The following is a 12,846-nucleotide window of genomic DNA, read 5'->3' on the forward strand; positions in this document are numbered from 1 at the left end:
GAAAGGTGCCTAGTAGACAATTGAATCAAACTTTGATTTTCAGTCTGCTTCTCTTTTGGGTGGACTGGATGGTTCAGATGATTGGTACCAGAAAACATGATAGAACTGACCTCCTCCCCTTCAAATCCAGTCCCTCCAGGCATAAAAACAAAAAAACTGCAAACAACTGGCGTTCAAATGCTGTTCGGTATCTTCAGGAAGATGGACTGAGACGAATATCCACAGGAAAAGCCAACATTGCAGCGGTTTTCTTTGTGCATTGCTTAGTATAGGACCAGATATCCTCTGTAGGCTTTGTTCTCCCTTCAGGTCCCAGGCTAGAAAAGAGGCCCATGAATAAGGCTGTGTTTGGACCTGGGCAGGCTGAGCTCTACTCAGGGCTCTCTGTCTGGCACCTATTACCCCAAATCAGGCCGCTGTTGCTTCTCATTTCAGTTGTCTCACTCTCCTGTCTGGAAGGAAACATTCCTTATTTTTGCTTTTGGAGCGTAAGATTTTCAAATGCACACAGTCCATGCAGTTCCCAGGCACTGAGGAGATTGTATCCTTCTTAATCTAATCTGCGGGCTCTCTCATTTTGAACAGGGGAAGGGCTTGGAGAAGATGGGGATCTGCCACTTTCACACGTATATGCGGTTTGTACTCCATAAGAAGAAACACAAAGCAGACCCCAAGCTCTTCATCAAGAACCTGCAGTTTGAGAAGGTGCCAGTGAGGGTTTATGAGCCTCGAGCCCCATCTGCTGGCCTAAGAAAAGGGATCATCTTCTTCCACGGAGGCGGTGGGGTATTTGGAAGTGTTGGTAAGATGCTAGAGGAAAAACAATGTTGTAAATATTTTGGAAAAGCTATCTCCAGATTTTACAAACCTGAAAGGGGGGCACATTTGGCCTCACGTTCAAGAGGGTCTCTGATGGTTGCCCTTTTAAAGGAGACACATGCTGATACTCTGCCAGACAGATTTGCAGAAGAGGCACCTCCTTGAACATCACTGGCTCTTTGAAACAAGAGGTTAGCCTAGAAAAGGTGTAATAAAGAGAACACCGGGTATGAAAGGGCAGTACGTTCATGAATAATATGGGGTATATATCCCAAAGGTAAGATGGACTAGAACTGTCAGTCCTTAGCACCCATAAAAATACTTGTTTTTCAGACACTCACGATAACGTGTGCCGATACATTGCCAGAGAAAGCGAAGCTGTGGTTGCATCTGTTGAGTAAGTGAACTCTGCTCAGTGCTGTTATATGGAGGTTGCTTGCACTGCTTTGACTAGCCATTACTGAGAAAATGTCACAGTTTTCATTTGGGTCGTGTGCCACGGTAGTCAGAATAGACTCCGCATAAGACGCTGAATCTAAGCATAATAGGGAAACCTTGTACAATTGAAAAAGAAGGGGAGGAAGGCAGGAAGCAGAGGGAGGAGAGAGACAGTTTATAAAAAATCATGTTACTGAAAATGGTCTGTCCTGATCCAGTGGTAAGCAAAATCTTGTTGGATACTCTGCCAAATACTCTGCTCAGAGCAGTCTGATAAGCAAATGCCCAGTGGCATTTCCAGGCATCACTGCCATCATTTTTAGGAGGGTGCCTGTTTATGAAGTATTAACTGAGAAGTCTTCTTTGGGGGGTAGGAGTGGGACAGAGATAACAATCACATTTCTATGAGGTTTCCCTACTTCCTAATCACGCTTTCTTTCATACCTTAGGTATCGTTTGGCACCTGAGAATAAGCCCCCAGCCCAGTACGAGGACTGTCTCACAGCTGCCATACACTTCATGAGGAATTCAGAAGACTACACAGTGGATCCGACACGTATTATCACAGCTGGGGACAGTGCTGGAGCCTACCTTGCTGCTATCGTTACTCAAACACTCTCAAGTAGTCCAAACCTTCCTAAACTCCGTGCTCAGGTTTTGATGTGTCCATTTGTCCAAGGACTTGACTTCAATTTACCATCATATCAACAATACTGTAGGATTCCAATATTGTCCCGAGAAGAAGTTGCTTTCTTTGCTTTGCAGTGGCTGAAAGGGGACACATCAATGTTGAAACCTGCTCTAGAGGGTGCCCATATTCCTCCAGAAATAAGATTGAAGTACAGGAAATGGCTGAGCCCTGACAACATCCCAAAGGAATTTAAGGTTAAGGGCTACAAGCCACATTTTCCTACTGAGTATAGAGAAGATATCTATAAGCAAATTAAACAACTGTGTGACCCAGTTGCTGCCCCACTTATAGCTGATGACGCCATTGTTTGTCAGCTCCCTGAGACTTTCCTTATGACCTGTGAATATGATGTGCTTAGGGATGACGGGCTCTTGTACAAGAAACGATTGGAGGACTGCGGTGTCCCAGTAACTTGGTACCACGGTGAAAATGCTTTCCATGGAATTATTAACCTGTTTGATAGTGGCATGCTGACATTTCCAGCTGGAAAAAAGGCACTGGACAATATTGTAAGCTTCCTAAGAGGCTTATGAAAACTCTTTATTTCTTTGATTATTAGCATCTCATGGAGCCAAGGGTCTCAGGAGGTCACCTAGTCCCAGTGCCTGCTCGATGCAGGATTCTCCACTAGGGCTGTGCGAGGCTTCGGATCCAGAGAAGCTTTGGACACTTTGGGGTCGAAGTGCTGGCCTCGTTTGGCTTCCCGAATCTTCGGAGATCTGACCATAGGGTATAATGGGGAAACAATAAAATATCTATAACTTTGTTGTGTTTTGTCCAATTTGGATGAAATTTTCAGAGGTGGTAGACTCTGCAGAGAGCATGAAGCCTGCCAAGCTTCAAGAAGATGGGTGCAGGGGTTTGGGGGGAACTGCACCCCATATTTTTGAAAACAAAACGACGGTCACGCATGAGGGGGGGGGGGAGTGGGGGGGGGGGGGGGGTCAAAACTGCCAGGGTGGTAGCTCTTGTTGAGGCCACAAAGTCTGCCAAGTTGCAAGGAGATCGGTGCAGGGGCTTGGGGGGAACTGCCCCTCAAGCTGCGGACAAGCAAAACTCGTGCCATGGGTGACAGTGTGTGTGTGTTAAGGCGCAGCGGGGTGACAGCTGCAGGGATGGTGGCCCCTGCTGCGGCCACGACGCCTGCCAGCTGTCGAGGAGATCGGTGCAGGGGGATTCGGGGGCCCTGTCTTGTCGCGGTGAGGACAGGTGTTTCCAGCAGGGGTGGGCACCGTGTTGCTGCGTCGGATGTTCTGATGTTCTTCGCCTGTTCCACTTGTCCTCTTCTGCCTGTTGACGAGCTGTTGAGGTCCCTCCCAAAGAGCCTTGTACATATACTCTTGTACATACACTCACCCGCAGAAGCATATACTATTTGTCGCTGTTGGAGACAGGATGCTGGGCTAGATGGACCATTGGTCAGATCAAGTATGGCACTTCTTATGTCCATCTTCTGCAGTGCTCCAGTTTAGCTAGTCATTCCCTAATTGCATTTATACAGCTATTTGTTTTACCCTAAATGCAATACTTTACACTTGTCCTTACTGAGTAATACCAAAGTCTCCAGGTCATTTTTAATCCTAATAGTCTCCTCCAAAGTGCGCACTACAACCAGCTTGGGGTCAGCTGTAAGGTTACTAACTGTGCAGTCAATTCCATCCACCAAGTCATTAATGACACTATTGAGGAAGCACTGGGCACAGGCCGTAAGGTTGGGGATCCCCACTAGATACCTCCTCCCAGTTAGACGTGGAATCATAAATCCTCACCGAGCATGATTATGTAACCAGGTAGGCACCCATTTTACAGTGGCTTTACCTAGATCTTCAACAAGCAGAGGCAAAAGAGAGAAAATATACTTTCAACATCAATGCAGCTAAAGAAGGAACTGAATCCTAGGATTCCAGACAACCTTTCCATCTAAAATATTTTACCTGCTGTTAAGGCTCACGGAGCGCATGCTGTATTAGAGAAGGGATTCTTACAAGTTGTTTTTCTTCAGTTTTGACGCTTATATTGGAAGACTAGCTGTCTATGTCCTTTTAAATAAATCTTGCCCTGTTTCCAGGACTGTGCAACACTGAAAAAGGGCTTCTATAGGAACTATGGAAATTCCCATCCTCATGGCAAAAAAGACGACTAGGAAAGCAACTTCTACAATGCAGACCACATCTAAAAACCTGCACAGCTTCAGAGGGATGCTCCTGAGAGACTAATGCAATAAACCAGCCTTGATAATGAAAACTGCACATAGAAACATACAATATGCCCATCTTATTATCTTGATGTACATGCAAGAATATACCAACTATATTCCCTTGCCCTAGTGCCCTCTGCTTGCAGAGGAGAGTTTGTGGGCAAAGGACCTTTAGAGCATGATCAAAAAGTATTTAGGAGGCCACAATGAAGGTGGAATGGACATGCCTATCTACAAAACTGCAAAGCTGAAAAGTCCTGCTCAGTTGCTGCCTAATACAGGAGATGTCTAAACCCCACAAGGGCCTTGCTTTTGGACTGGAAGTTTGCACACTAGCCTGAAGGGTCCTGCTCGGGGCTGGGTGGAGTGGATGGCCACCTACCTCATGTCTAAGCCTACTCACAATCCACAAACAAGATACTTCTCCACCTATGCCTGGTGACAAGCATGCACTCTCAAGGGGGTAGGCTAACGCAGTGGTTCCCAACACTTAAGTTTTATACTGCAGACCAGCATGGGAGCGAGATGGGGCACACGGAGCTGGCTGCCTCCCTCCTGGGGCTGCCCCACCGCCCAGCTTTAACCCTGCACGTGACTGCCAGCAGCAGAAGCCGCTTGTCCGGGCAGACAGACGGGGGGCTGAGTGGGGGGCTCATGCCACGACCTGGCAGCCAACCTTTTGTAGCTCAGTATTGGGCCATGGCCCGGTGGTTGGAAACCTCTGGGCTAACACACCAGCAGCATTGGCTTCCTTAAAAGGCAGAGTAGTAACTGGCTGCTGTTTTTATTTAAAACAGGGTTAGAACAGGAGGCAGCTGTGCTGAGTGCCTTTTCACCTGACCGACATCGCAGTATAGGGTGGCCACTGGTCCTGTTTTATACCAGACTGTGCTGTTTCTAAACCCCTTGTCCCCTGTCCATTTCTAAATGAGGAACGGGCTGCAAAAAGTCGTGGTTTCCAGTTCATTGGTGGAAATACATGTCAATCGCTTGTCCTCGCAATTCTATTGGCTGTGCCTAGAGGTAGGGCAGTGCACAACCAGGAGGAGCAGGGTTCTGAGCCAGGGAGGGAGGGACATAGGCTGTTTTGTGGTGGCCCCACCCCTTGCTGATGATTGGCCAAGGGGCCTGCTGTCCCCACCCTTTGCTGCTGGCTGGCTGAGGTGTAGTGCCCGAAGACTGGAAGAAGGCCAATGTGGTGCCTATCTTCAAGAAAGGGAGGAAAGTGGATCCGGCAAACTATAGGCCCATCAGCCTGACTTCTATCCCGGGGAAGATCTTAGAAAAGTTTATTAAAGAGGCCATCCTTAATGGACTGGCCGACGCCAACATCTTAAGGGATAGCCAGCACAGGTTTGTTGCGGGTAGGTCTTGCTTGACCAATCTCATTTCCTTCTACGACCAGGTGACCTATCACCTGGACAAGGGAGAAGAGATTGATGTCATATATCTTGACTTCAAAAAAGCCTTCGATCTGGTGTCCCATGATCGCCTCTTGGAGAAACTGGCCAATTGTCGCCTTGGGTCCTCCACGATCCACTGGCTGGAAAATTGGCTCCGGGGTCGGACCCAGAGGGTAGTAATCGATGGAAGTCACTCATCGTGGTGTCCTGTGACCAGTGGGGTCCCCCAAGGCTCTGTCCTTGGACCCATACTGTTCAACATCTTCATTAATGATGTGGACACTGGAGTCAGAAGCGATCAGAACTGGCCAAGTTCGCCGATGACACCAACCTCTGGGGCAAAGCATCCACACCAGAAGACAGGCAGGTTATCCAGGCTGACCTGGACAGGCTCAGCAAGTGGGCGGACGAGAATCTGATGGTGTTCAACGCCAATAAATGCAAGGTGCTCCACCTTGGGGAAAAAAACCCGCAGCATCCTTATAGGCTCGGCAGTGCTATGTTGGCTAGCACTATGGAAGAAAGAGACTTGGGGGTCATCACTGACCACAAGATGAACATGAGCCTGCAATGCGATGCGGCGGCTAGTAAAGCGACCAAAACGCTGGCTTGCATCCATAGATGCTTCTCAAGCAAATCCCGGGACGTCATTCTCCCCCTGTACTCGGCCTTAGTGAGGCCGCAGCTGGAGTACTGTGTCCAGTTGCGCAGGCTCAGGGGTGATCTGATGGCCACCTACAAGTTTATCAGGGGTGACCACCAGCATCTGGGGGAACGTCTGTTCACCAGAGCGCCCCAAGGGATGACAACTAGGTCGAACGGTCATAAACTACTACAAGACCGTTTCAGGCTGGACATAAGGAAGAACTTCTTTACTGTCCGAGCCCCCAAGGTCTGGAACAGCCTGCCACCGGAGGTGGTTCAAGCGCCTTCATTGAACACCTTCAAGAGCAAACTGGATGCTTATCTTGCTGGGATCCTATGACCCCAGCTGACTTCCTGCCCTTTGGGCAGGGGGCTGGACTCGATGATCTTCCGAGGTCCCTTCCAGCCCTAATGTCTATGAAATCTATGAAATCCCACCCCTCACCACTGATTGGCTGAAGGGGCCAGGGGTTCCTCCCCACTCACCAAGGGGATGTCCTATATTCTTGGGATGCATCAGTGGCCACTCTATTGGGGTGAGAGCATGAGAGTATTTGGGCTGATAACTAGCCTGGTATATGTAGGCCACAGCAGGAAACCACAGTTTCTTCAGCAGACAAGGTAAATTCTAAACAGGATTCATTTCTCTAAAAATGCCATAGATTAAACTGTGCATCCCTTGCACAGATCAATGAGAGCACCTTATTTAACATTAATTAATAAGATTATAGGGATACATTCTATATAGGGAGGAAAAAGCCACAGGCACTTTAGTGCAAGCCTGGTGGTGGTGTACAGGGTCCACTCAGGCCAAACAGCCCCCAGCATCTGGATAATTTGGAAAAAATATTGAGTAAAAATACTCATCCAGCTCTAACTCAACCAGGAATCCATGACTGCCCACTTCCCTAAATGCCCACCGTCTGTCTGGGCCTGGCAGGAAGCCCCCTGTTTTCGTGGTGTGCTTAGAGAGCCAGCCGACCGCCGGGAGTGGGAAAAGGATGTAGATCAATGCAGAACTGGGCCCTAAACACAATGCTGGCAAATGTCACACAGAGGAAGAACAACCAATATTTGGACCTGATTCCAGAAGCATTTGCCAAACACAAGGGACTTCATATACTGCCATGATTTGCAGAATATATGCAAGATCTGTTCAAGAATTCAGTTTGCTCCTCTGTCTTTGCATCTGATGGCAAACAGTTCCAACAAACATCTTGACTTCTGGCTGAAGCGGGCAGGGAGCAATACAGGACTATCAATGCCAAGCACTTGAAAAGCCAGGAGATGTTGCATAAACAGATGATGGGTTTTTTTACCTGTGATTCCTGGCACCTGTGCCCTTTGAATTCGCAAACAGGCCATGTGCTGAAGCTTCTTTCTGCGATCAAGGAACTAAGAAAAACCTCGTTATTTTTTAACACAGACGCTGAGAGTGGGGTAATCACATGGTTTGTAGTCATGCACCTTTGAAAGAAGCCAGCCAATGAAGCACCTGCAATAAAATCATGAGGTGAGAATGCTAAGTCATAGGGCTAAAGCTACAGCTGTATTAGTATTACTGCAAATTGTGACAAGGTTCAAAATAACTGGAACAGCTAGAGCTCCCTTAATTATTACTTCAGTTCCTGACATGTTGAAATGCTGTTCTAAGCTCAGCCTTGGCAAGGAAATTGCCACATTTATTTTTTTCAGGAAAGGGAGCCTGTTGTTCAACTCTGCCTTCCTAAAAGCCCCATTAGGCTGCAAGCAAAAAACCCCTAAACACCCCGCAAAAAAGCCAACCCCCCTCCATGGTCTACTATCATCCTCAGGCACTGCTGCATGGATTATGCAGTATTCAGGGGTGGATCCTGGGGGTGCAGTGGTGAGGATAACCCCTTCCTGCCACTGTGCCTGGCTGCTCCAGGTGCAGGGGAAGACCCAGAACCACTCCTGCCCCACTCCACTCACGGGTGCTGGCTGCAGCTGTCAGGAGGGTAGGCAGGGGTGGTGGGGGTGGGTATGGAGCCCCTAAATGCACAGAGCTGGCCCCGAGCCAGCACATTTGGGGTTGGGGGGTACTATGCAGTACAGGGCCTCTTTTCCCCAACCTTTGCCCCTGCTCCTGGTTCTGGTGGACAGCCGCAGCAAGGAGCCTCGGGAACTCACACAGCCCTGTGCTGGACCCACTGAGCAGACTCGCTGCCGGCAATGACTGCACTATGTGGTTCACCTGAAATACCTGCTGCTGCCTCGAGCTCCCCCCTGGTGTTGGCATTACAGAGCCGCAGGAAGTGGGAGCAGATTTGCTGCTCCTAGCTCCCGTGTCCCTGCATGTGTAGACACCTGCCCAGGATCATTTACACGCGAATAGTTTACTCTCAGGTAAAATGATATCGGATCAAATGCATGTGTAGATGCACCCAGTAGTATCCTCTGATTCAAAAGCAGCCTCTGCAGGCTTAATGAAGGAAGTAAAGAAAAAACAGCTGTCTGCTCAGTTCAGCAGCCTCTCATCGGCAAAGAAAAGGACTGAGATGAGTGTCCCCATGAAGAAACAAAACCAGCTGTTTTCTTTCTGCACTGCTTAGTATAGGACTGAATATCCCCTGAAGACTTGGTTCTCCTTTTAGTCTCCAGTATAGAAAAGAGGATTAGGGATGAGGCGGTGTTGGAGGTGCTTGCATACAAATTTTCATCCTGTGGGACTCCACAGTTTTTAGGGCTCTCAGTTTGCCACCTAGTAAACACAATCATCTTGTCATAGTAAGGACACGATTATTATTTTTGTTGTATCACACTGGTTCCTGGAACATGACATTCCTTTTCTTTGCTCACAGGCGGATTAATGCCTGGGCCGGCTCAGGACAGACAAAACCAGCGTGTGTGATGCGGTGGGCCATGACTGCTGGGTACCGGGTGGGGGGTGACCGTGCCAAAGCCCTGGGAGTGGCCAGAGCCACCAGTGGCAGGGAGTGGAGCCAGACATGTGCATAGCTGGGAATTGCCGATGACGGGGTGGCCCCAGAACAGCCAGGTCCCAGCCTGACCCGGCCGTGATCCTGAGCACTGGCTGGGTGCCACTGCAGCCAGACTGAGCCGCGGTGGGGTGAGGGGCTGCCCTTGGAGCTCAGTCCATGCTGCACATGCCCAGTGGGCGCCAGCGTGGAGGGGTGGCCAGGGCTCCTGCCCTGGGCCTGGAGGGCAGTGCATCCTGCTCTGGCCACTGCTCCCACTGCACCAGCTGGGAACAGTGCCATGGCTGCAGGGCAGGGTGAAGCGGGGGAGGCAGGCTCAGGGCCCCATTGAATTTAAATCTGCCCCTGTTTTTGCTTTGCATGTGATTTTCAAATGCATACCACCTATGCAGTTTCCATGCACAGAGGAGTTTAGGGCATTCTTATTCTGATCAGTGGGCGCTCTCATTTTGAATGGGGGAAGGTTTCAAAGTTTCATAGTTGGTAGGGTCAGAAGGGACCTGAGCAGATCATCGAGTCCGACCCCCTGCCATAGGCAGGAATGAATGCTGGGGTCATATGACCCCAGCTAGGTGATTATCTAGCCTCCTTTTGAAGACCCCCAAGATAGAAGCGAGCACCACTTCTCTTGGAAGTTGGTTCCAGATCCTAGCCACCCTGACTATGAAGTAACACCTCCTGATGTCTAGCCTGAACCTACTCTCAATCAACTTGTGGCTGTTATTCCTTGTTACTCCTGGTAGTGCCCAGGGGAACAGGGTCTTTCCCATTCCCTGCTGGTCCCCCCCCAGTAATTTTATAGGCGGCCACCAGATCCCCCCTCAGCCTTCTCTTGTGGAGGCTGAACAGGTTCAGGTCCTGTAGCCTCTCCTCATAGGGCCTGCCCTGCTGCCCCCTGATCATGCGGGTGGCCCTTCTCTGGACCCTCCCCATGCTGTCCACATCCCTCCTGAAGTGCGGTGCCCAGACCTGGTGTTGGAGAAGATGGGTATCTGCAGTTATATCAGTTTTATGCAGCTTGTATTGGGTATGAGGATACATGGCATGAACCCCAAGCTCTGAATCAGGAACTTGGAGCTTGAGAAGGTGCCAGTGAGGATTTACCAGCCTAGAGCATCATCTTCTATTCTAAGCAGAGGTGCCCTCTTCTTCCATGGGGACAGTGGTATATTTGGAAGTGTGGTAAGATAATGGAAGAGAAGACGATAAATGTTTCTGAAAAGGGAACTCTACATTTTCTCAGATCTCACTTCGAGGGGATGATTGTGGCCTCAGATTTGGGAGGAAGTCAGAATTTGACTCTCTCAAGTCGGACATCTTGATATTTTGCTAAACAGTGTCCAAAGGAAGAGGGTTCTTCCTGAAGGTTACTGTGTCTGAAGCGTAAGTAGGCTTGGCAGGATTCAAATTTATTGATAAACATTGATTTCACTTCACACTCAAAGCTGGATGGAAAAATATTTCCATCAATAATAATCAACATTTATAGAAAGGGGACTGTAACAGGAAAACCTTAGCCCTGTACTGGACAGTGGAGAAAGAGAGTTGGAGGGACAGAGGGCAGAGGGGTTGAAGAGGAAAACAGTGGGGAGCTTAATGACTGCTTAGTTAAGCAATTAGCTGCTATTCCAGCCTAATGACACATCAATTAAGTAATGAGCTGCTCACACCCCATGTTCCCAGAGCTCTGGGAGTGCCACTGCCCAGCTTTTTCCTGCAGAATGAACAGAATGATATAAAGCAGGAGTGATTCATGGATTTATGTATATTTACTTGTTATATTCTGACATGTGATTTTATAAAGCTTTTAACAGTGTACTGTCATTATTAAATTGTCTGCCCCGACACCCTGAATTTGCACAATCCTGAAAATTGTAATCAATAAAAATCAAAATAAATGTTTAAACCCCCCAGACCCTCCCTTGCCCTGATTCATAGGTTCATTAATAGATCCATAGATGTTATGGGCTGGAAAGGACCCTTCAAGATCAGGTCCAGCCCACCTGCACTTGGGCAGGAAAGACTGCTGGGGTCAGATGATCCCAACAAGGTGGGTATCCGGATGTTTTTTGAAGATATCCAGAGTAGGTGATTGTACCACTTGTTGGGGAAGTCTATTCCAGACCCTGGACACTCAAGTTGTAAAGAAGTTTTTCCTTATGTCTAATCTAAAGTGGTCTTCTCGTAATTTATGGCCATTAGTCCTAGTCTTCGCCTGGGGAGCCCTGGTGAACAGATGATCTCCCCATCCCTGATATGCACCCTTTATATATTGATAGGCTGCCACCAAGTCCCCTCTGAGTCTTCTCTTCCCCAGGCTGAACAGACCCATGTCTTTCAGTCTCTCATCGTATGGCCTGCTCGCCATACCTTTAATCATAGGCATAGCTGTCCTTTGGACTCTCTCACGCTTCTCCACATGCTTCCTGAAGTGCAGTGCCCAGAACTGGATGCAGTACTCCAGCTGCGGCCTCACCAAGGGCAAGTAAAGCATGAGGATGATATCTTGAGTCTTGTTTGAGATGTATTGGTAGATGCATGCCAGTGATTTGTTTGTTTTGCTAGCTATGGCATCACATTGATGGCTCATGTTCATTCTGTGGTCTATCAAGACCCCCCGGTCTCTTTTGGTTGCAGTGCTAGTAAGTGTAGGACTGCCAAGCCTGTAAGTATGTTGTGGGTTGTTTCTCCCCAGGTGGAGCACTCGATACTTCTCCGTGTTGAACATCATCATGTTTTGATCTGCCCACCTTGCAAGCCTGTCCAGGTCAGCTTGTGTCCCCAGCCTATTCTCCAGTGTGACCACAGTCCCATAATTTGGTGTCACCTGCAAACTTTGCCAGTCCATTTTTAACACCTGAGTCCAAATCATTAATGAAGATGCTAAAAAGTACTGGTCCGAGTACTGAACCCTGAAGGACGCCACTGGTCACCAAGTGCCATGTTGACTCAGTTCCATTTATTATTACTCTCTGGGTCCTTCCTTGGAGCCAGTTTCCTAGCCACCGGACCACTGGGTTATCGAGGCCGCAGTTCTCCAATTTTACCATGAGCACATCGTAGGAGACCAAGTCAAAGGCTTTCTTGAAGTCCAAATAGATAACGTCAACCTCATCTCCCTTATCCAGGCAGCGTCTTACCTGATCATAGGAGGAAATGAGGTTGGTTAGGCATGACCTGCCCACAACAAAGCCATGTTGGCTATCTATTAGGATGTTGCCTTCCGTTAGCCTATTGCTAATGGATTCTTTGATAATTTTTTCCAGGATTTTTCCAGGGATTGAGGTCAAACTGATTAGCGTGTAATTCCCTGGATCCTCCTTCCTTCCCTTCTTGTAGAAAGGCACCACGCTGGCCCTCTTCCAGTCTTCTGGAGTCTCTCCTGAGCGCTACAAGTTCTCATATAGTTTTGCCATGGGTTGTGCAATGACATCAGCCAATTTTTCAGCACTTTTGAGTACAGTTCATCTGGGCTTACTGACTTGTAGAAGTCCAGCCTCTCTAGATGTTCCCTCATGAGATCTTTGCCAACTGCTGGTGGGTGATCGGCCTCAACTTGATCTTCCTGTATCCTCTCAAGCAGGGTGGTACCCTTGGACTGGTGGACTACCGATGCAAAGTAATCATTTAGGAATTCGGATTTCTCCTGAGTGTCAGTTATCATCTGTCCTATTTTGTTCAGGAGGGATGCAC

The 12,846-nt window shown here is 48.5% G+C and overlaps 2 protein-coding genes across 2 annotated transcripts in view; both read left to right on the plus strand.

The window, feature by feature from the left end:
* LOC102377871 (arylacetamide deacetylase-like 4) overlaps positions 1–2,481 on the plus strand; it is a 5,544-nt gene extending 3,063 nt beyond the window's left edge. The window contains exons 2-4 of the mRNA XM_025198086.1: positions 586–802; positions 1,153–1,216; positions 1,707–2,481. Of these exons, the coding sequence (XP_025053871.1) occupies positions 586–802; positions 1,153–1,216; positions 1,707–2,481 (1,056 nt within the window). The remainder of the gene's footprint in view (positions 1–585; positions 803–1,152; positions 1,217–1,706) is intronic.
* A 10,177-nt stretch (positions 2,482–12,658) lies between these two features.
* LOC102378119 (arylacetamide deacetylase-like 4) overlaps positions 12,659–12,846 on the plus strand; it is a 7,529-nt gene continuing 7,341 nt past the window's right edge. Inside the window, exon 1 of the mRNA XM_014517557.2 lies at positions 12,659–12,772. Coding sequence (XP_014373043.2) covers positions 12,659–12,772 — 114 coding nt within the window. The remainder of the gene's footprint in view (positions 12,773–12,846) is intronic.

The sequence above is a fragment of the Alligator sinensis genome, unplaced genomic scaffold (assembly GCF_000455745.1).
Source record: "Alligator sinensis unplaced genomic scaffold, ASM45574v1 scaffold569_1, whole genome shotgun sequence".
Taxonomy (NCBI): domain Eukaryota; kingdom Metazoa; phylum Chordata; order Crocodylia; family Alligatoridae; genus Alligator; species Alligator sinensis.